The 24349-nt window shown below is 50.2% G+C and overlaps 1 protein-coding gene across 1 annotated transcript in view; it reads left to right on the top strand.

Annotated features, from left to right (window-relative positions):
* Nucleotides 1-24349, top strand: part of SLIT1 (slit guidance ligand 1) — a 320078-nt gene that overhangs the window by 212872 nt on the left and 82857 nt on the right. Inside the window, exons 14-21 of the mRNA XM_038744026.1 lie at nucleotides 72-235; nucleotides 1588-1611; nucleotides 1815-1959; nucleotides 3764-3838; nucleotides 4011-4154; nucleotides 4908-5051; nucleotides 7533-7699; nucleotides 11864-11996. Of these exons, the coding sequence (XP_038599954.1) occupies nucleotides 72-235; nucleotides 1588-1611; nucleotides 1815-1959; nucleotides 3764-3838; nucleotides 4011-4154; nucleotides 4908-5051; nucleotides 7533-7699; nucleotides 11864-11996 (996 nt within the window). The remainder of the gene's footprint in view (nucleotides 1-71; nucleotides 236-1587; nucleotides 1612-1814; nucleotides 1960-3763; nucleotides 3839-4010; nucleotides 4155-4907; nucleotides 5052-7532; nucleotides 7700-11863; nucleotides 11997-24349) is intronic.

The raw sequence follows: 24349 nt of genomic DNA, 5'->3' as shown, positions 1-24349 counted from the left end.
CAATAGGGAAGGTCAAGGACGGGGCTGTTAACACCGTTTCTGCTCTCTTCGCGTGCTCCCGTTTTGGACAGACACCTGGCTCAAAACCCGTTCATCTGTGACTGTCACCTCAAGTGGCTGGCGGACTTTCTGCGGACCAACCCCATCGAGACCAGCGGGGCCCGCTGTGCCAGCCCCCGACGCCTCGCCAACAAGCGCATCGGGCAGATCAAGAGCAAGAAGTTCCGGTGCTCAGGTGACCTGCCGGCCAGTTGCCTCTCGGGGCTACCCGGAGCTGAAAGAGCAGCCCTGCCCTCGAGAGAGCCCTTGCTGGACCTGCTAACCACTCTCTGTGCAGCAGCGTCCCTAGTCAGTCAGGAGCAGAGAATAATAATAATAATGATAGCATTTAAGCGCTTGCTATGTCAAAGCACTGTTCTAAGCGCTGGGGAGGTTACAAAGTGATCAGCTTGTCCCACGGGGGGCTCGCAGTCTTAATCCCCATTTTACAGATGAGGTAACTGAGACACAGAGAAGTTAAGTGACTTACTCAGAGTCACACAGCTGGCAATTGGCGGAGCCGGGATCTGAACCCATGATCTCTGACTCCAAAGCCCGGGCTCTTTCCACTGAGCCACGCTGCTTCTCTGCCATGCTGCTTCTGGTCATCAGATACCTCAGCTGCAAAACGGGGATCCGATCTCTTCTCCTTCCTCCTTAGATGGGAAGCCCCGTGTCAGTCAGTCAGTCAGTCGTATTTATTGAGTGCTTACTGTGTGCAGAGCACTGTACTAAGCACTTGAGAGAGTACAGTATAACAGGCACATTCCCTGCCCACAACGAGCTTACAGTTTAGAGGGGGAGACAGATATTAATGTAAATAAATAAATTACAGATATGTACATAAGTGCTGTGGGGCTTGTTGGGGCTGGTGAATAAAGGGAGTGAGTCAGGGTGACGCAGACAGGAGTGGAAGAAAAGGAAAAGAGGGCTTAGTCGGAGAAGTCATCTTGAAGTGGGTCAGGGCTGACACTAGGTTAGAGAAGCAGTGTGGCTCAGTGGAAAGAGCCTGGGCTTTGGAATCAGAGGTCATGGGTTCAAATGCCGGCTCCACCGCCTGTCAGCTATGTGACTTTGGGCAAGTCACTTAACTTCTCTGTGCCTCAGTTCCCCAATCTGTAAAATGGTGATTGACTGTGAGCCCCTCATGGGACAACCTGATCACCTGGTAACCTTCCCAGTGCTTAGAACAGTGCTTTGCACATAGTAAGCGCTTAATAAATGCCATTATTATTACTACCCCAGTGTTTAGCACAGTAGTTGGTTCCATTATTATTAGTTCTACTGTTGAGAGAGTGGGTCTGCCCCAACCTGTCCTCTGCCTGACTGCCATGCTGATTCCTGAGCTCTGATCGCTGCTTTCGGGAGCCCTGAAATCCTGAGCCACAGGGCTGGAGCGGCCCCATTAGATGGGAACATCCTTAGGACAGGAACGGGGATTTGTTTCCTCCTGTTGCATGTTCCTAAGGGCAGGGCCCCTCAGGATTTGCTGTTGAGGGACAGTCCTGGGCTCCCCATCTCACTGTGTTCTTACATTTTCCTCCCCAGCAAAGGAGCAGTACTTTATTCCAGGTAAATAGCCAGGTCCATTTGTCGGGGGGACAAGGGGGAGCGGAGGGGTGCGAGGGGGATGTGAGTGATGGGATGAAGTTGAGGCGGTGGGGTTATGTGTGCGGCTCGTGCTACTGGGCCGGCTGGGCCCCTCCCCGGCCCTGGTCCTTCGCCCCTTCCTCACATGCGTCTGTCTCCCCCTTGCCCCCTGCCCCTTGGGCCAGGTACGGAGGACTACCAGCTGAACAGCGAGTGTCACAGCGATGTGATCTGCCCCAACAAGTGTCGCTGCGAGTCCAACGTGGTGGAGTGCTCCAACCTGAAGCTGACCAAGATCCCCGAGAAGATCCCGCAGTCTACGGCCGAGCTGTGAGGGGCCACCCTGCCAGCTCAACCTGGCCCTCCTCTCCTCTCCTCTTCCCTCGCACTCACTCCCCTACTCTCCTCCTCTCCCAACCACCCACTCCCCTTCTCTCTCCTCTTCCTCCTCTGTCCCTCCCACTCTCCCCAGTCCTCCCCATCTCAGGCATTTGGAACACTTTAGGGCCTGCTGTGTGGCCTCTGTTTCCCCAGGAGTCACCAGGACCCTAGAGGCAGCTCAGTTCACACTGTCCATTCTAGGATGGTCCACACAGTGCCCAGTGCAGTCCCCAAAACCCCTCAATGCCACCACCCTGGGGAATCCCCTAAATAGTAATCTCCAAAATACATAGCAATTGTGGGTGAGAAGCAGCGGGCCTGGTGGAAAGAATATGGGCTTGGGAGTCAGGAGGCCTGGGTTAATAATAATAACAGTAATGGTGATAATAATAATAACGGTATTTGTTAAGTGTTTACTATGTGCCAGGCACCGTGCTAAGTGCTGGGGAAGATACAAACAAATCGGGATTCTAATCCTGGCTCTGGCACTCACCTGCGCTGTGTGATCTTGGGAGAGTCACTTCACTTCTCTGAGCCTCTGTTTCCTCAACTGTAGAATAGTTGTAGCTTATGGTTAACAAATACGATTATTATTTCTATTATTTTTGTTAAGTAATAATCTGAGACAACTGCTATGAGAAACAGTGAATCCTTTCTGACACTGAGATGTGGCTGGGGTGTTTTCTCCTCTTCCCGCCCTGCCCACCCCACCCTCCCCACCATGGATTTTCCTTGCTGGGAACCAGCTCGAAATCCAGGGAAAATAGCCCGAAGCCTCCTCTCATCCTCTTGTTCTGCCATTTTTCATCATCATCTAAGGTATTTATTGAGCGCTTACTGTGTGCAGAGCACTGTACTAAGAACATGGGAGAGTACAGTCCAACAGAGTTGACAGGCACAACCCCTACCCACAACGCAGTGCCTGGCACATAGTAAGCGCTTAACAAACATCATCATTATTACTGTTAACGAACTCCCAGGACAAACTTACAGTCTAGAGTCTATTACTGTCTGTTGTGCACCTAGAAAGAGGACTCACTAATTACGTTGGCAATCCTATTTCTGGCTCAGGACCGCCATCTCCTAGCTCAGCCTCCTGGGACAGTGGATCAAAGAGAGGCTGTGTAGACTGTGAGCAAGAGCAGATGTGGGTTCTTGTCCAGGGTTTGCCATCGGCTGGCCGGGTGACACTAAGCCCTTGTTGGGTCAGCTGCTGACCTTCTCAGTGCCTCCATTTCCACTTCCGTGACGTAGGGATAATAAAGCCCCTTCCCCTTTCTTTGGATCATGGGGGGCATTGTGAGGGTGAGTGGTCTCACCCACTCCCTGAAGGAAGAGTCAAACTGACACCTGCAGCTCTGAGGGGAAAACAGCCTCATCTTTAGATCACGGGCTTCGGAGTCAGAGGACGTGGGTTCTAATCCCGGCTCTGCCGCTTGTCTGCCGTGTGACCTTGGGCTAGCCACTGCTCTGTGCCTCAGTTACCTCATCTGTAAAATAGGGATTAAGAGTTTGAGCCCCACGTGAACAACCTGATTACCTTGTATTACCCAGCGCTTAGAACAGGGCTTGGCACATAGCAAGTGCTTAACAAATACCATAATTAATATTATTATTATTAAGGAGATCAAACAATTGAGCCACACTGATTCTCTAAAAGATACCCCTGGAAGGTGCTAAAAAGGGGCTGAAACTAGAGGAGTTGCACCTTCCCTTGTTCACTGCCTCTTGGTCTCTTCCTTGCCCGTCCCAGACGATTGAACAACAATGAAATTTCAGTCCTGGAGGCCACTGGGATCTTCAAAAAGCTCCCTCACCTGAAGAAAATGTGAGTGTCCGGGGAGAGGAGGAGCCGGGAAGAGTCAGGGGTTGGGGGTCCGGGGACTAGGGAGCCCACGATCCAGAGCCCGGGGACAGGGGAGAGGGTCAGAGGGTTGGGGCCGGCCTGGAATGCCCACCAAAGGGGCGTTTGGCCTGGTTTCCATCTCCTGCCCCTCCAGTAACCTGAGCAACAACAAGGTGGCCGAGATAGAAGATGGCGCGTTTGAGGGGGCGGCCTCGGTCAGCGAGCTGCACCTGACGGTCAACCAGCTGGACTCCGTCCGCAGCGGCATGTTCCGGGGGCTGGAGGGCCTGAGGACCCTGTGAGGGCGGCACAGGGCGTTGGGACGGGGAGGGGGGGAGGGGGATGGGGTGCTGGGGCATGGAGAGGGTGGGGATGGGGCTGGGTTGGAGAGGGCTAGGGTGGCAGCATCCAGAAGACAGAAACTGTCATCCCGTGGAGCCCCTGCAGAAGACAGGGCAGGAATTAAGGGCCGTCCGGGTGGGGTGGAGGGGCACAGTGATTCTGAGGATGGGGACCCCCAGCTTGTGTCATCGGGGGGGAAAGATTGGGGGGACCACCCAGCCCCTTGGAGATGGAAGGACAAGAACACCCCTTTTAGACTGTGAGCCCACTGTTGGGTAGGGACTGTCTCTATATGTTGCCAATTTGTACTTCCCAAGCGCTTAGTACAGTGCTCTGCACACAGTAAGCGCTCAATAAATACGATTGATGATGATGATGAAGAACAGGAAGCCTGGTAGAAGCAGCAGGGGACTGGGAGACAGGATACCTGCCTTCTGATCCCAGCTCTGCCCCTGGCCTGCTGTGTAACCGAGGTCATCATTTAACCTCTCTGGGCCTCAGGTTTCCTCATCTGTGAAATGGGGACAAGATACCCGCCCTCCCTCCCTCTTAGATTTGGAGCCCTGTGTGGAACGGGGACTGTGATCCGATTTTCTCACTCCAGCGCCTAGCACAGTGGTTAGGGCCTAGTAATCAGTGCCATCGTTGTGAAGCTCCGGTGTCTCCCGGCTCTTTCCCCGGTCCTCCGCCTGTCCCCTGTGCTCTGCAGGATGCTGAGGAACAACCGCATCGGCTGCATCCACAACGACAGCTTCACGGGCCTGCGCAATGTCCGCCTCCTCTCACTCTACGACAATCAGATCAGCACCATCTCCCCTGGGGCCTTCGACACCCTTCAATCCCTCTCCACCCTGTGAGTCAGGCTCCTCCTGCCACCCGGCCCTGTCTTCCCGCTCCGCCCTCTCCCTTCCCTGGGATCCACCTCACCGCTGCCTCGATCTCCCCCACCTCCACTGCTGCTTGTCCCAACTGCGCTCTGTCCACTCCCTTCATCCCCCCGGGAGCCATCCCACTGCTGCCTTGCTCCCCAGATGCTACACGGCCCTTCTCCCCTCTCTACCCACTCCCTTCTCCATCCTCTATCCCCCAGAAGCCATCCATCCTGCCATCCATCCATTTCTTCATTCAATCATATTAATTGAGCACATACTGTGTGCAAAGCACTGTACTAAGCGCTTGGGGGAGTACAGCGTAACAATAAACAGACAAGTTCCCTGCCCCAAACAAGGTTAGTCTACAGTCTAGAGAAGCAGCATGGCTCAGTGGAAAGAGCCCGGGCTTTGGAGTCAGAGATCATAGGTTCAAATTCCGACTCCGCCAATTGCCAGCTGTGTGACTTTGGGCAAGTCACTTCACTTCTCTGTGCCTCAATTCTCTCATCTGTAAAATGGGGATTAAGACTGTGAGCCCCCCGTGGGACAACCTGATCACCTTATGAGAAGCAGCGTGGCTCAGTGGAAAGAGCACGGGCTTTGGAGTCTGAGGTCATGGGTTCAAATGCCAGCTCTGCCCATTGTCAGCTGTGTGACTGGGCAACTCACTTAACTTCTCTGGGCCTCAGTTACCTCATCTGTAAAATGGGGATGAAGACTGTGAGCCCTCCATGGGACAATCTGATCACCTTGTAACCTCCCCAGCACTTAGAACAGTGCTTTGCACATAGTAAGCACTTAATAAATGCTATTATTATTATTATTATTATTATTATTCTAGACTGTGAGCCCGCTGTTGGGTAGGGACCGTCTCTATATGTTGCCAACTTGTACTTCCCAAGTGCTTAGTACAGTGCTCTGCACACAGTAAGCACTCAATAAATATGATTGAATGAATGAATATTATTATTATTATTATTGTAACCTCCCCAGTGCTCAGAACAGTGCTTTGCGTATAGTAAGTGCTTAGTAAATGCTATCATTATTATCATTATTACATCCCATCACTGCCCTGCTCTCCCCAGCCCCTGCTGCTCCTTGGCCCAACGGCACTCTGTCTGTTCCCTTCTCCCTCCTCCCTCTCTCCATCCCACCGAGAGCCATCCAACTGCCGCTCTGCTCCCCCATCTCCCTGCTCTACCCACACTCTACCTGCTCCCTTTTCCCTTCTCTCTCTGCCCCACTACCCCCAACAACCGAAGAGCTATCCCACTACTAGCTCACTATCCCCCACCTCTGCTGCTGCCTAGCCCAACTGTGTTCTGCCCACTCCCTTCTCCCTCCTCCCTTCCTCCATCCCCCCATTCCAGTGAGCCATCCAACTGCTGTTCTGCTCCCCCTTTTCCCTGCTGTACCAATCAGTCAATCAGTCGTATTTATTGAGCGCTTACTGTGTGCAGAGCACTGTACTAAGCACTTGGGAAGTACAAGTTGGCAACATATAGAGACAGTCCCTACCCAACAGTGGGCTCACAGTCTAAAAGGGGGAGACAGAGAACAAAAACAAACCAAACATACTAACAAAATAAAATAAATAGAATAGATATGTACAAGTAAAATAGATAAATAAATAGAGTAATAAATATGTACAAACATATATACATATATACAGGTGCTGTGGGGAAGGGAAGGAGGTAAGATGAGGGGGATGGAAAGGGGAACGAGGGGGAGAGGAAGGAAGGGACTCAATCTGGGAAGGCCTCCTGGAGGAGGTGAGCTCTCAGTAGGGCCCTGAAGGGACGAAGAGAGCTACCTTGGCGGATGGGCAGAGGGAGGGCATTCCAGGCGCAGGGGAGGACGTGGGCCGGGGGTTGATGGCGGGACAGGCAAGAATGAGGCACAGTGAGGAGATTAGCGGCAGAGGAGCGGAGGGTGTGGGGTGGGCTGGAGAAGAAGAGAAGGGAGGTGAGGTAGGAGGGGGCGAGGGGATGGACAGCCTTGAAGCCCAGGTTGAGGAGTTTCTGCCTGATGCACAGATTGATTGGTAACCAGGCTCTACCCACTCCCTTCTCCTTTCTCCACCTCCAAGGAGCCATCCTACTTCCTCCCCACTCTCTCCTCACCCCTGCTGCTGCCGGGCCCAACTATGCTCTGCCCTTTCCCTTGTCCCTCCGCTGCTGCCCCACTCTTCCCCTCCCCACCAGCTGTTGCCTGGCCCACCTCCCCTCTCCGCCCGCTCCTTCCTCCTTCCACCCTCCTACCTCCCCCGCTTCCTCTGGCCACCCCGGGCCCTGAGGGCCGGAGCTGTGCAAGTGTGTTTGTGTGAGAGGGTTGGTGAGGGACGGGTGGGCCCAGGGACAGAGAGCGGACAGGGGCGAGGATGGGGTCGGCTGGTAGCCCAGCGGACGGGCCTGGCGTCCCCGTTCGCCACCGCTGTGGCCGCATGTGCCCCTCCTGCCCAGGAACCTGTTGGCCAATCCCTTCAACTGCGACTGCCAGCTGGCCTGGCTCGGGGACTGGCTGCGGAGGAGGAAGATTGTGACCGGGAACCCGCGCTGCCAGAACCCGGATTTCCTGCGCCAGATCCCCTTGCAGGACGTGGCCTTCCCTGACTTCAGATGTGAGGAAGGTAACTCACCGGCGCCTGATGGAGGGCGGGCTGAGACCTCTGACCGGCAGTTGGCCCTTGTTCATTCAGTTAATCTAGTTATCAAGCGCCAACTGTGCCCTTGTTCATTTATTCAGTCGTAGTTATCAAGCACTTACTGTGTCTTGAGCACTGTACCAAGCACTTGGGAGAGTACCCCAACCATATATACATATGTATATATGTATATATGGTTGTACATATTTATTACTCTATTTATTTATTTATTTATTTTACTTGTACATTTCTATCCTATTTATTTTATTTTGTTGGTATGTTTGGTTCTGTTCTCTGTCTCCCCCTTTTAGACTGTGAGCCCACTGTTGGGTAGGGACTGTCTCTATGTGTTGCCAATTTGTACTTCCCAAGCGCTTGGTACAGTGCTCTGCACATAGTAAGCGCTCAATAAATACGATTGATTGATTGATTACCCCAAGTCAGAGAAGCAGCGTGGCTCAGTGGAAAGAACACGGGCTTCGGAGTCAGAGGTCATGGGTTCAAACCCCAGCTCTGCCGCTTGTCAGCTGTGTGACTTTGGGCAAGTTGCTTTAGGGTGCTGGCATTTATTAAGCGCTTACCATGTGCAAAGCACTGTTCGAAGCGCTGGGGAGGTTACAAGGTGATCAGGTTGTCCCACGGGGGGCTCACAGTCTTAATCCCCATTTTACAGATGAGGGAACTGAGGCACAGAGAAGTGACTTGCCCAAAGTCACACAGCTGACAGTTGGCAGAGCTGGGATTTGAACCCATGACCTCTGACTCCAAAGCCTGGGCTCTTTCCACTGACCCATGCTGCTTCTCTAACTTAACTTCTCTGGGCCTCAGTTCCCTCATCTGTAAAATGGGGATGAAGACTGTGAGCCCCACGTGGGACAACCTGATCACCTTGTATCCTCCCCAGTACTTAGAACAGTGCTTTGCACATAGTAAGTGCCTAACAAATGCCATCATCATTATTATTATTACTGTGTCCTGAGCACTGTACTGAGCGCCTGGGAGAGTACCCCAAGTCAGAGAAGCAGCGTGGCTCAGTGGAAAGAACACAGGCTTGGGAGCCAGAGGTCATGGGTTCTAGTCCCACTTGCTGTGTGACTTTGGGCAAGTCACTTCACTTCTCTGGGCCTCAGTTCCCTCATCTGTAAAATGGGGATTAAAACTGTGAGCCCCACGTGGGACAACCTGATCACCTTGTATCCCCCCTAGCTCTTAGAACAGTGCTTCGCGCATAGTAAGTGCTTAACAAATGCCATCATCATTATTATTATCATTACCCCAGATTTATAGTCTGCAGTCCATAAGATTTGCAAAGTTCTCATTCAGTTTGAACAAATCAGGTTCTGTTTCACCTGCACTCACTAAGCCAAGGGCCCCCAGGGGAAAGGGAGGCTCGGACCGTTGTCCGGTCATCATCATCATCATCATCATCAATCGTATTTGTTGAGCACTTACTATGTGCAGAGCACTGTACTAAGCGCTTGGGAAGTACAAATTGGCAACATATAGAGACAGTCCCTACCCAACAGTGGGCTCACAGTCTAAAAGGGGGAGACAGAGAACAAAACCAAACATACTAACAAAATAAAATAAATAGAATAGATATGTACAAATAAATACATATCTACAGGTCCACCTGTATCCAGGACCGGCCCTGCCACCCGGGTTTGGAATGGATTGGAGAGGGTCCCTTGGGCAGCACAGGCCTACCGAGCATCCGCCGGCACTGAGCCGTGGGGAGAACAAGGCAGCGTGGCCTAATGGGCCTGGGACTCAGGGGACCTTGGGCTAATCCTGACTCTGCCACTTGCCTGCCACTTAACCCTGGGCAAGTGCTTAGAACAGTGCTTTGCACATAGTAAGTGCTTAATAAATGCCATTATTATTATTATTTGGCTTCTCTGTGCCTCAGTTCCCTCATCTGTAAAATGGAGATTCATTGCCTCCTACTTAGACTGTGAGCCCCGTGAAGGACAGGGATTGTGCCTGGCCTGATTATATTGTATCTATCCCAGAGTGTAGCACAGTGCTTGTCACATAGTAAGTGCTTAACAAATCCCACAATTATTATTATCATTACTACTAAGGCACATTCCTCCTTGCAGAGCTTGCTATGTACTGTGGAAATTATGTGCAGACACAGATTGCATGTAGTTAAACATGGCTCTTTGTTGCTGAATTGTACTTTCCAAGCGCTTAGTACAGTGCTCTGCACACAGTAAGCGCTCAATAAATAGAATTGAATGAATGAATGAATGGCTCACAAGTAATGGGACAATGACTGTGCAAGAAGTAAGTGCTTAATAAATGCCATCATTATTATTATTATCTCCCTCCTACTTAGACTGTGAGCCCCATGCAGGACAATCAATTAATCAGTCATTTATTATGTGCTTACTCTGTGCAGAACACTGTAGTAAGCGCTTGGGAACAACGGCTTGGTTAGAGCACAGGCCTAGGAGTCAGAAAGACCTGGATCCGGCTCTGCCACTTACCTGCTGTGTGATCTTGGATATATCACTTCACCTAGAGAAGCAGCTTGGTTTAATGGAAAGAGCCCAGACTTGGGAGTCAAAGGTCATGGGCTCTAATCCTGGCTCCCCCATTTAAATAATAATAGTAATGATGACATTTATTAAGCACTTACTATGTGCAAAACACTGTTCTAAGCACTGGGGAGGTTGCAAGGTGATCAGGTTGTCCCACGTGGGGCTCACATTCTTAATCCCCATTTTACAGATGAGGGAACTGAGGCACAGAGAAGTGAAGTGACTTGCCCAAAGTCACACAGCTGACAAGTGGCAGTGCTGGGATTTGAACCCATGACCTCTGACTCCAAAGCCCGTGCTCTTTCCACTGAGCCATGCTGCTTCTCTATTTGTCAGCTGTGTGACTTTGGGCAAGTCATTTAACTTCTCTTTGCCTCAGTTACCTCGTCTGTGAAATAGGGATTAAGACTGTGATAACCTTGTATCTCCCCCAGTGCTTAGAACAGTGCTTGGCACATAGGAAGCGCTTAAAAAATACCATCATCATCATCATCAACAACTTTTCTGGGCCTCAGTTACCTCATCTGTAAAATGGGGATTAAGACTGTGAGCCCCATGTGAGAAAGGGATTGTGACCAACCTGAATGGCTTGTATCTCCCCCAGATGCTAGTACAGTGCCTGGCGCATTGTAAGCGCTTAACAAATACCATTATAATAATAATTATAAGTATAACAACATAACCGAGTTGGTAGGCACATTCCCTGCCCACAGAAAGCTTACAGTCTAGGGGGGGATACAGACATGAATATAAATAAATTATGCATATGTACATAAGTGCTGTGGGACTGAGGGGTGAATGGATTGAGCTAATCCAAGTGGAAGGGCAGTGCACGGTGGAAGGGACTGTATCCAACCTAATTAATCGTTTATCATCATCAATCATATATGTGCCCCAGCGCTTAGAACAGTGTTTGACACACAGAAAACGCTTAATAAATACCATAAAAAAAGATCCGTTAGCAAGGACGGAAGGGGTGGGGAGGCAATTGATCAATCAGTGGCATTTACTGAGTGCCCATTCTGTGCAGAGAACTCAGTAAGTCAATCATCACTGGTATTTATTGAGTGCTTACTGTGTACAGAGCACTGTACTAAACTCCTGGGAGACTACAATATAACAATATAAGACACATTCCCTGCCCATAATGAGCTTACAGTTTAGAGAGGGAGGCAGACCTTAATATAATAATAATAATAATGGTATTTGTTAAGCGCTTACTATGTGCAAAGCACTGTTCTAAGCGCTGGGGAGGTTACCAGGTGATCAGGTTGTCCCGCGCGGGGCTCACAGCTTTAATCCCCATTTTGCAGATGAGGTAGCTGAGGCACAGAGAAGTTGAGTGACTCGTCCAAAGTCACACAGCCGACAGTTGGCGGAGCTGGGATTTGAACCCATGACCTCTGACTCCAAAGCCACACTGCTTATTAATATGAATAAATGAATTACAGATGTATGCATAATAAGTGCTGTGGGGCTGGGACGGGGAGTGTTTGGGAGTACTGAGTGTTGGGGGAGTCCCTGCCCTCAAGGAGCCGACAGTCCAGGATGGAAGTTCCACCAAGGCGGCTCCCCCGGGATGACCCTGCCTTTGTTTTCCCAGGGCAGGAAGAGGTGGGCTGCATCCCACGCCCCCAGTGCCCCCAGGAATGCACCTGCCTGGACACGGTTGTCCGCTGCAGCAACAAGCACCTCCGCGCCCTGCCCGTGGGCATCCCCAAGAACGTCACGGAACTGTGAGTCCCTTCCGCAACCCTCCAGAGGCACCCCTGCGGCCTACCCCTCCCTGGGACCCGTGGGAAATTCCAGGGGAGGGAAGCCGGGAGAGGGGAGGGACGGGAGGCTGAGAAGGGATTGCAGGCCAGAGAATGTCCTAGAACTGAGCCACCGACTGGTGCGGGGGCTGAGCGGAGGAGTCGGGCGAGGGAGCCGGGTTTTGAGGCAGTCGGTTGAGTGGGAAGTGTTCTGGTGAGGGAGCAGCCGGCTCCTATTCTTGGAGCGGAGAGCCAGGGGACCACAGGGAGTGTGGTGGGATGGGAGAATGGTGGGAGACGATTTCCAGCCCTGGAGCTCAAGGATCGACAGCGGGGGCAGCAGCAAGTTGGCAGTGGTCCCAACCCAGCAGGGAGTGGGGCGAGGAGAGGATCCAGGCGGCCCCAGGAAGGGCCATGCTGCTTTTCCCCCATGGTGTGAAGTTGGGGCAGAGACAGAGGCTGGGATGGGATGGGATGGGATAGGACAGAGGATGGCAGTGGGGGCTGACAGGTGGTGGCCCCAGGGGATGAAACCCCCAACTCTGCCTCCCCTACTCATCCTTTGGAAGAAGTTCAAGCCCCATGAGGATATTTTTCGAAGAAAAAAGAAATCCGTGTCGGGGAAGGGAGAAGAGGCGGGCGGCCGGGGGAGGAAGAGAGAGAGAGAGATTGTGATTGTTATAGCTTCCAAGTTTGAGGTCTCCTGATGGCTGAAAAAGCCATTTTCAGAGAGAAGTTCTGAGCAGATATAGCTGGGTCCCAAAGAGCCCTGGGCTCCCTCGGCCGGGGAAGTAGAGGCTGGGGGCCAGTCCACCCAAGGTCCCTGTGGTGCCTTACTGGGGAGAACTGCCAGGCTTCTGTTTGTGTCCCTCCCTGTCTGGACTTGCCTCTTTCCCCTGCTCCATGATTGATCCTCTTCCCCCTGCCCATCCGCCCTACCCCAGACCCCATCCCTGGATGCCTTCCTTTGGCAGAGGCACTCTGGGTCATAGAGACTCACTATGTGGCTTTGGGGAGGCCGACTGAATTTTCTCCAGCCACACAGTAAGCGCTCAATAAATACGATTGAGTGAATGTACTGCCCAGCTTCAGCCTGGCAGACACTCCCTCATTCATTCAGTCGTATTTATTAAGCACTTACTGTGTACAGAGCACTATACTAAGTGCTTGGGAAGTACAAGTTGGTGACATATAAAGACAGTCCCTACCCAACAACAGGCTCACAGTCTAGAAGGGGGAGACAGACAACAAAACAAAAACATCATAATCATCAATCGTATTTATTGAGCGCTTACTGTGTGCAGAGCACTGTACTAAGCGCTTGGGAAGTACAAATTGGCAACATATAGAGACAGTCCCTGCCCAACAGTGGGCTCACAGTCTAAAAGGGGGAGACAGAGAACAAAACCAAACATACTAACAAAATAAAATAAATAGAATAGATATGTACAAGTAAAATAAATAGAGTAATAAATATGTACAAACATATATACATATATACAGGTGCTGTGGGGAAGGGAAGGAGGTAAGATGTGGGGGATGGAGAGGGGGATGAGGGGGAGAGGAGGGAAGGGGCTCAGTCTGGGAAGGCCTCCTGGAGGAGGTGAGCTCTCAGCAGGGCCTTGAAGGGAGGAAGAGAGCTAGCTTGGCGGATGGGCAGAAGGAGGCCATTCCAGGCCTGGGGGATGACGTGGGCCGGGGGTCGATGGCGGGACAGGCGAGAACGAGGTACGGTGAGGAGATTAGCGGCAGAGGAGCAGAGGGTGCGGGCTGGGCTGGAGAAGGAGAGAAGGGAGGTGAGGTAGGAGGGCGCAAGGTGATGGACAGCCTTGAAGCCCAGGGTGAGGAGTTTCTGCCTGATGCGCAGATTGATTGGTAGCCACTGGAGATTTTTGAGGAGGGGAGTAATATGCCCAGAGCGTTTCTGGACAAAGATAATCTGGGCAGCAGCATGAAGCATGGACTGAAGTGGGGAGAGACATGAGGATGGGAGATCAGAGAGAAGGCTGATGTAGTAGTCCAGACGGGATAGGATGAGAGCTTGAACGAGCAGGGTAGCGGTGTGGATGGAGAGGAAAGGGCGGATCTTAGCAATGTTGCGGAGCTGAGACCGGCAGGTTTTGGTGACGGCTTGGATGTGAGGGGTGAATGAGAGAGCGGAGTCGAGGATGACACCAAGGTTGCGGGCTTGTGAGACAGGAAGGATGGTAGTGCCGTCAACAGAGATGGGAAAGTCAGGGAGAGGGCAGGGTTTGGGAGGGAAGACAAGGAGTTCAGTCTTTGACATGTTGAGCTTTAGGTGGTGGGCAGACATCCAGATGGAGATGTCCTGAAGGCAGGAGGAGATGTGAGCCTGGAGAGATGGGGAGAGAGCAGGGGCAGAGATGTAGATCTGGGTGTCATCAGCGTAGAGATGATAGTTGAAACCGTGGGAGCGAATGAGGTCACCAAGGGAGTGCGTGTAGATTGAGAACAGAAGGGGACCAAGCACTGAACCTTGGGGAACCCCCACAGTACGAGGATGGGAGGGGGAGGAGGGGCCTACAAAAGAGACTGAGAATGAACGACCGGAGACATAAGAGGAGAACCAGGAGAGGATGGAGTCTGTGAAGCCAAGGTCAGATAGCGTGTTGAGGAGAAGGGGGTGGTCCACAGTGTCGAAGGCAGCTGAGAGGTCGAGGAGGATTAGGACAGAGTATGAGCCGTTGGATTTGGCAAGCAGGAGGTCATTGGTGACCTTTGAGAGGTCAGTTTCCGTGGAATGTAGGGGACGGAAGCCACACTGGAGGGGGTCGAGGAGAGAGTTGTTGTTGAGGAATTCTAGGCAGCGAGTGTAGACAACTCGTTCAAGGAGTTTGGAAAGGAATGGTAGGAGGGATATGGGACGATAACTAGAAGGTGAGGTGGGGTCAAGAGAGGGTTTTTTTAGGATGGGAGAGACATGGGCATGTTTGAAGGCAGAGGGGAAGGAACCAGTGGAGAGTGAGCAGTTGAAGATGGAAGTTAAGGAGGGGAGAAGGGATGGAGCGAGAGATTTCATGAGATGAGAGGGAATGGGGTCAGAAGCACAGGTGGCCGGAGTAGCACTTGAGAGCAGGGAGGAGAGCTCCTCTGAGGATACTGCTGGGAAGGATGGGAGAGTAGCAGAGAGTGTTGAGAGCCAGGGGGTTGGAGAAGCGGGTGAAGTGACTTTGGGGAGGTCGGACCTGATGGATTTAATTTTGTTAATGAAGTAGGAGGCCAGATCGTTGTGGGTGAGGGAAGGAGGAGGGGGAGGAACCGGGGGCCTGAGAAGGGAGTTGAGTGTACGGAAGAGCCGGCGGGGATGATGGGCATGGGTGTCAATAAGGGAGGAGAAATAGTTTTGTCTGGCAGAAGAGAGGGCTGAGTTAAGGCAGGAAAGGATAAACTTGAAGTGAACGAGGTTGGCATGGTGTTTAGACTTTCGCCAGCAGCGTTCGGCAGCTCATGTGGACAGGTGTCAAGTCGCCAGAATAAATAGAATTAAACCTAAATGTACATCATTACAGCCTGCCCTCCACCCACTCCACCAGCACTCCAACCCTGCGGGGATTATTTATTTCTGTCCCCCATCCCTTCCCGCCACCCCCCTCACCGCCGTCTCCCCGTCGCAGCAAAGGGGATCTGTACTAAGCACTTGGGAGAAGGCAGTGCAACAACAGACACATTCCCTGCCCACACAAGCTTATAGTCTAGGTGGGGCGGTGGAGAAAGATATTAATATAAATAAATACATTGCAGGATATATATTCATTCATTCACTCAGTCGTATTTATTGAGTGCTTACTGTGTGCTGAGCACTGTACTAAGCTCTTGGAAAGTACAATTTAGCAATATATAGAGACAGTCTCTACTCAACAATGGTCTCAGTGCTCTGCACACCGTAAGCACTCAATAAATATGATTAAATGAATAAATAAGTGCTATGGGGCTGGGAAGGGGGGCGAACAAAGGGAGCAAATCAGAGCTGGGCAGAAGGGAGTGGGAGAAGATGAAAGGGGGGCTTAGTCAGGGAAGGAGAGTAATTGCTCTGCTGCAATTCATATTAATGTCTGCCTCCCCCACTTGACTGTAAGCTAATTATGGGCAGGGACCTTGTCAGCTAATTCGGTTGTATTGGACTCTCTCAAACACTTAGAACAGTGCTCTGCTCATAGTAAGTGCTCAATAAATACCATTGACGGATTGATTGCTGGGGGAACTTGGAGCTGTTAGTTTACAGCTGGGAATCCCTCAGACAGGCCTAAGTGGTTATCTGAGCCCCTGCTAGTTGAGAACGGATTCAAGGCTCTGGGTTTTCAGGGAGAAAAGGGGGTGACAAGTTTAATGAAAGGGGAATGGGCTTTCCCAGAGGCTGGGGAGGTTGGTCTTTTGGGTTCCTTGCCTTGGAAGGTGGGAAACCCACCACGATTAAGACCCATGTTTAGACCTCCATCAGACCGGACCACCCCAGGCCACCCCTTTTAAGTCCTGGAGTCCCATGTTTCTCCAATCCTGAAAATGACTTCCCAAGCACTTAGTACAGTGCTCTGGACACAGTAAGCGCTCAATAAATAGGATTAAATGAAGAGAAGCAGCGTGGCTCAGTGAAAAAAGCCCGGCTTGGGAGTCAGAGGTCAGGGGTTCTAATCCTGGCTCCACCACTTGTCAGCTGTGTGACTTTGGACAAGTCGCTTAACTTCTCTGGGCCTCAGTTCGCTCATCTTTAAAATAGGGATTAAGACTGTGAGCCCCACCTGGGGGAACCTGATCACCTTGTATCCTCCCCAACGCTTAGAACAGTGCTTTGCACATAGTAAGCACTTAACAAATGCCATCATTATTATTATTATTTTGAATGAATGACTGAGGTTGACACGACTTGATTCCTGAACTGACTGAGGGGTAGCGGCTGCCCGCCTTGCCTGGCCAGAGGGGCCGAGGCCGAAAGAGGCTCCAGCTGATGAAATGTACTGCATATTTCTCTCAGGAGCCTCACATGCACACCCCTGCACACACACGCTCACAACTCTGCACAAGAACACTCACACACTAACCTATGCACCCTCACACCACTGTGTGCAGAGCACTGTTCTAAGTGCTTGGGAGAGGAGAAGAGAAAGCAGAGTGGCCTAGTAATAATAATAATAATGATGGCATTTATTAAGTGCTTACTATGTGCAGAGCACTGTTCTAAGCACTGGGGAGGTTACAAGGCAATCAGGTTGCCCCGCAGGGGGCTCGCAGTCTTAATCCCCATTTTACAGATGAGGTAACTGAAGGACAGAGAAGTTAAGTGACTTGCCCAAAGTCACACAGGTGACAATTGGTGGAGTCAGGATTTGAACCCATGACCTCTGACTCCAAAGCCCTGCTCTTTCCACTGAGCCACGCTGCAGCAACATGGCCTAGTGGATAGATGATGGTCCTGGGAGTCAGAAGGACCTGGGTTCTAATCCTGACTCTTCCGTTTGTCTGCTATGTGACAGTGGGTCAGTCACTTAATAATAATAATAATAATAATAATAATAATGATAATAATGATAATGGCATTTATTAAGCGCTTACTATGTGCAAAGCACTGTTCTAAGAGCTGGGGAGGTTACAAGGAGATCAGGTTGTCCCACAGGGGGCTCACAGTCTTAATCCCCATTTTCCAGATGAGGTAACTGAGGCCCAGAGAAGTTAAGTGACTTGCCCAAAGTCACACAGCTGACAATTGGCGGAGCTGGGATTCGAACCCATGTCCCCTGACTCCAAAGCCCGTGCTCCTTCCACTGAGCCACACTGCTTCTCTGTAACTTAACTTAACTGTAACTTAACTTCCCTGTGCCTCGGTTACCTCAACTATAAATTGGGGATTGAGACTGTGAGCCCGTGTGCAATAGGGGCTGTGTCCAACCTGATTATGTTGTGCTTACCCCAGCGCTTAGAAGAGTGCTTGACACAAAGTAAGTGCTTAACAAACACCATCAATAAGTACCATCATCATTTTTAGGAAGGAGGACAGGTATTGAATCCCCATATTGCAGATGAGGGAACTGAGGCACAGAGAAGTTAGGTGATTTGCCCAAGGTCACACAGCAGGCAAGCATCAGAGAGGGGATTAGAACCCAGGTCTTCTGACTCCCGGGAATATGCTGTTGCCATTAGGCCACTATTTCTCAAGATGAACCTAATTGCACTGCGTGGAATAGAGTTGAGTAGGGCGAGGAAGCAGCATGGCCTAGGGGCTAGAGCCAGGGCTTGGGAGTCAGAGGAACTGGCTTCTATTCCTTTCTCTGCCACTTGCCTGCTGTGTGACCTTGGGCAAGTCACTTAACTTCTCCGGGCCTCAGTTTCTTCATTTGTAAAATGGAGAGTCAATACCTGTTCTCCCTCTTACTGTGGGACAGTAAGCCTGTGAGGCTGAGGAACAGGACTGCGTCCAACCTGATTAGCTTGTAATAATACTGCTAACTTGTACTTCCCAAGCGCTTAGTACAGTGCTCTGCACACAGTAAGCACTCAATAAATCCAACTGAATGAATGAATGAATAATAATTCTGGTATTTGTTAAGTGCTTACTGTGTGCCAGGCATTGTACAACTACAAGCAAATCGGGTTGACGACAGTCCCTGTCCCACATGGGATTCACAGTCAAATCCCCACTCTACAGATGTGGCAACAGAGGCACAGAGAAGTGAAGGGACTTGGCCAAGGTCACACAGCAGGCAAATTGTGGAGCCGGGACTAGAACCCCTGACCTTCTGACTCCCGGGCCCGTGCTTCCCATCCCATCCCATTGCATCCCATCCCATCCCATCATATCCCATCCCATCCCATCCCATTGTATCTATCCTAGAGTTTAGAATGGTTCATGGCACATGGTAAGAACTTAAATAATGCCACAAAACACCCAGCCTAAAAGGCCACTGTTGTAGAAAGATCAGTTGTCCCTGTGCAGTGGGCCTGACCTTCTGAAGGAGCACACTGACTCAAGCTGTTGCTGTACTTCCCAAGCTCTTAGTACAGTGCTCTGCACCCAGTAAGCGCTCAATAAATGCGATTGAATGAATGAATGAATAATTGGCATCTGGGGTTGAGATGCCAGTTTTCTGAGGGTTTTTTTTTATCTTTCTACGTGCCAGGCACTGTTCTAAGCACTGGGGTAGATACAAGCTAATCGGGTTTGATATAGTCCATGTTCCACATGGGGCTCAGTCAATCAATCAATCAATCAATCGTATTGAGCGCTTACTGTGTGCAGAGCACTGTACTAAGCGCTTGGGAAGTACAAGTTGGCAATGTATAGAGACAGTCCCTACCCAACAGTGGGCTCACAGTCTAAAAGGGGGAGACAGAGAACAAAACCAAACATACTAACAAAATAAAATCAATAGAATAGATATGTACAAGTAAAATAAATAGAGTAATAAATATGTACAAACATATATACATATATACAGGTGCTGTGGGGAAGGGAAGGAGGTAAAATCGGGGGATGGAGAGGGGGACGAGGGGGAGAGGAAGGAAGGAGCTGAGTCTGGGAAGGCCTCCTGGAGGAGGTGAGCTCTCAGTAGGGCCTTGAAGGGAGGAAGAGAGCTAGCTTGGCGGATGGGCAGAGGGAGGGCATTCCAGGCCCGGGGGATGACGTGGGCTGGGGGTCAATGGCGGGACAGGCGAGAAGGAATCCTAATCCCCTAATCCCCAGTCCTAATCCCCATTTTACTGATGAGGTAAAGGAGGCCCGGAGAAGTGAAGTGACTTGTTCAAGGCCACGCAAAAGACGTAGGGCAGAGCTGGGATTAGAACCCAGGCAGGTCCTTCTGGCTCCCAGGGCCCTGCTCTATCCACTAGGTCACCCTGCTTCTCTTGCACACTCCTGCAATCACTGACGGGTGGCTACTACTCTCTTTCTCTCTCTGCAGTTGTTGGTGTGGGAGGGCTGGCGCTTTCCTGGCTTTGTCCTTCATGTTTACCCTTTCAAATATCCCATTATAACCACCTGTTCCCCTGGGAAGACTTTCTGAGTCCTCCAAGCTTTACACCAATAGCACGAGAGTCAACAGACAGCACAGCTGCTCCAGTGGCGGAAAAAATCACATCCCTGAGGGATTGGAGACTCGTGGTTATTTCTGTGTGATTTGGGGATGGGATCCCCCTTAGCATGACCTAGTGGAAAACACACAGGTCTGGGAGTGAGGAGACCTAGGTCTGGGAGTGAGGAGACCTGGGTTCTTCTCCCGGCTCTGCCCCTCACTGTACTAGGTGTCCTTGGGTTAGTCACTTAACCTCTCTGAGTGTCAGTTTTCTGTAAAATTGGGAGCAGAGACCCGCTCTCCCCACCGCTTAGACCGTGAGCCCTGGGCTGGGCAGGGACTGTATCCGATAGGGTTATCTGTATCATATCACCTTGTAAACTCCCCAGCACTTAGAACAGTGCTTTGCTCATAGTAAGTGCTTAATAAATGCCATTATTATTATTATTATTATTATTGTTGTTGTTGTTATTATTATTATTATTATATGTTACCAGAACGATTGCAGATGGAGCTGGGACATTCTGTGAGAGATGTGTCCTTGGAGTCGCTATGGGTCGGAGACAACAGCCTAAGAGAAGACCCCAGCACTTAGCCTGGTGCTTTGGCACATTATAATGTCTTAAGAAATACCATGCTTATTAGTATTAATTTTTATGGCATCTGTTAAACACTTATTATGTGTCAAGCCCTGTTTTAAGCCCTGGGACAAATACAAGTTAATAATAATAATAATAATGGCATTTATTAAGTGCTTAATATGTGCAAAGCACTGTTCTAAGCGCTGATCAGCCCAGACTCACCCCTTGCCCCACATGGGGCTCACGGTCTAAATAGGAGGGAGAACAGGTATTGAATCCCCATTTTGCAGTTGAGAAAACTGAGGGACAGAGCATTTAAGTGACTTTCCCGAGGTCACACAGCAAGTAAATGACAAAGAGGGATTAGAACCCAGGTTCTCTGTCACCCATGACTGTGCTTTATCACTAGCCCACACTGCTTCCCAGGGTTTTTGTTGTTACTGCTGTACGTAATATGATCATTATTATTAGTAGTAGTAGTAAAAGTAATAATAAAAATTATAATAGTGGTATTTGTTAGGCACTTACCGTGTGCTAGGCACTGTTCTAAGCGTTGGGGTGGGTACAAGCAAATCTAGCCCCTGTCCCATTTGAAGCTCACAATTTCAATCCCCATTTTCCAGATGAGGTAACTGAGGCCCAGAGAAGTAAAGTGACTTGCCCAAGGTCACAGAGTAGACAAGTGGCAGAGCTGGGATTAGAACCCACGACCTCCCGAATTCCAGGCCCTTGTTCCATCCCCTGCGCCATTCTGACAGCTATTCAGGATGGCAGCTTGACCCCAACCCATCCCTCCACCACACAAATAATAACAACAATAATAATGGTACTTGTTAAGCACTTACCATGTGCCAAGCACTGTTCTAAGCACTGGTTTAGGTAAAAGTTAATCAGACTGGACACAGTCCCTGCCCCACATGGTGTTCTCCCTCTTAATACCCATTTTACAGGTGAGATAACTGAGGCCCAGAGAAGAAAAGTGACTTGCCCAAGGTCACACAGCAGGCATTTGGCAGAGCCGGGAACAGAACCCAGGTCCTTCTGAGTTCCAGGCCTGTATTTTATCCATTCATTCATTCATTCTTTCAATCAATCAATCAATGTCATATTTATTGAGCACTTACCATTTGCAAAGCACTGTACTAAGTGCTTGGGAGAATACAATACAGCAGTAAGCAGTCACATTCCCTGCCCACAATGGGCTTACACTAAGCCATCCTTCTTCACACAAAGGGTCACTGTTAATAATAATATTTTTTAAGTGCTTACAGTGCACCAAGCACTGTTCTAAACGCTGAAGGAGATACAAGATTATCAGGTTGTCCCAGGTGAAGTTCACAGTCTTAATCCCCATTTTACAGATGAGGTCACTGAGGCACAGAGATGTTAAGTGACTTGCCTAAAAGTCACACAGTTAACAAGTGGCAGAGCGGGATTAGAACCCATGACCTCAGACTCCCAAGCCTCTGCTCTTGTTCACCCACTTCTCCTGCCCTTTTCTGTAGACAGAGGCCTGTGGTCCCCCTGGACCCAGTTCATTCATTCATTTGGTCATGTTTATTGCGTGCTTACTGTGTGCAAAGGACTGTACTAAGCACTTGGGAGAGTATAACGAGAAGCAGCATGGTTTAGTGGAAAGAGTGCGGGCTTGGGAGTCACAGGTCGTGGGTTCTAATCCCGGCTCCGCCATTTGTCAGCTGTGTGACTTTGGGCCAGTCCCTTCACTTCTCTGTGCCTCAGTTCCCTCATCTGGAAAATGGGGATTAAGTCTGTGAGCCCCTTGTGGGACAACCTGATGACCTTGTATCTACCCCGGCGCTTAGAACAGTGCTTGGAAAATAGTAAGAGCTTAACAAATGCCATAGTATTATTATTATTCTAATACAGCAACAAACAGACACATTCCTTACCCACATCAAGCTTACAGCAGTCCTTGGGAATATGGTCCCTCTGCCCCTGGTCTGGGCTTCTGCTGGGTTGGGCCCATTCAGTCTGTATTTGGCACCTACTGAGTGCCACCGCTGACCTCTCACCCTGCCCTGCCTCTGGCCTGGACCACGCTGCCTCCTTATATTCCATATTCATTCATTCATTCAATCGTATTTATTGAGCGCTTACTGTGTGCAGAGCACTGTACTAAGCGCTTTGGAAGTAGAAGTTGGCAACATATAGAGACAGTCCCTACCCAACAGCGGGCTCACAGTCTAGAAGACTGTGAATTCCATAAACAATTACTCTCCCTCCTCCCCCTTTTCAAGGCATTATTGAACACACCTTTCCTCCAAGAGGCCTTCCCTGACTAAGCCCTCCTTTCCTCTTCTCCCACTCCCTTCTGCATCTCCCTGACTACCTCCCTTTATTCATCCTAAGTGCTCTGCACACAGTAAGCGCTCAATAAATACGATTGATTGATTGATTGATCCCCCCTCCCAGCCCCACACCACTTACGTACCTATCTGTAATTTTCTTTATATTAATGTCTATCTCCCCCTCTGGGCTGTAAGCTCGTTGGGGGCAGGGAACGTGTCTATTTATTGCTATAGTGTACTCTCCCAAGTGCTTAGTACAGTGCTCCGCACACAGTAAGCGCTCAATAAGTAAGATTGACTGACTGAGAGAGAGTTACTCAGCATCCCTGGCCCTCCGGGGATTCTCACCATCCAAAAATATGTCCCCCCAGGGAGAGGTTTAGCAAAGGCACATAAGGAAATTGAGAAGAAACACAAAAACAACATAAACCACATGAAAGACAAAGCCTGGGACCAGTGAGGGGCTCTGTAAACCTCCTCCTCCCTTCCCCCAAAGTCCAGTCCCAACTGAAACAACCTTCCCAACTCTTCTGGGGGGAAGAAAAAGCCGCTTCCCGAAAAGATGAAGAATTTCCAGATCAGCTCCCTTGAATTTATGTTGTCATTCCTTGTGTAATTTTCTTCTCTAAGCACCACCGCAGTGCCAGATGTCACACAAAAACATTCCACTTTGACCTGGTCCCTGGGGATTCGCAATCTAAATTACCTGGAAGAGAGACCAGCAAGGAAGCAGTGTAGCTTAGTGGAAAGAGCCTGGGCTTGGGAGTCAGAGGTCATGGGTTCTAATCCCGGCTCCGCCACTTATCAGCTGTGTGACTTCTAGACTGTGAGCCCCCTGTTGGGTAGGGACCGTCTCTATATGTTGCCAACTTGTACTTCCCAAGAGCTTAGTACAGTGCTCTGCACACAGTAAGTGCTCAATAAATATGATTGATTGAATGAATGAATGACTTTGGGCAAGTCATTTCACTTCTCTGTGCCTCAGTTCCCTCATCTGTAAAATGGGGATGAAGACTGTGAGCCCCACGTGGGACAACCTGATTATCTTGTATCTACCCCAGCGCTTAGGCTGCCCCCCACCCCCAGGCAACATGTCAGTCAGTTAATTGTATTTACTGAGCTCTTACTGTGTGCAGAGCACTGTACTAAGCACTAGGGAGAGTACAATGTAACAGACACAATTTCTGCCCATAATGAGCTTACAGTCTAGAGGTGGGGAGACATACATTACTACCAATAATTATAATAATAATAATAATAATGATGATATTTGTTAAGCGCTTACTATGTGTCAAGCACTGTTCTAAGCGCTGGGGTAGATACAAGGTAATCAGGTTGTCCCACATGGGGCTCACAGTCTTCATCCCCATTTTACAGATGAGAGAACTGAGGCCCAGAAAAGTTGACGATGATGATGGTATTTG

The sequence above is a fragment of the Tachyglossus aculeatus genome, chromosome 3 (assembly GCF_015852505.1).
Source record: "Tachyglossus aculeatus isolate mTacAcu1 chromosome 3, mTacAcu1.pri, whole genome shotgun sequence".
NCBI classification, from domain to species: Eukaryota; Metazoa; Chordata; class Mammalia; order Monotremata; family Tachyglossidae; genus Tachyglossus; species Tachyglossus aculeatus.
Note: the sequence above shows the minus strand (reverse complement) of the source record. Positions and strands in the feature narration are given on the sequence as shown.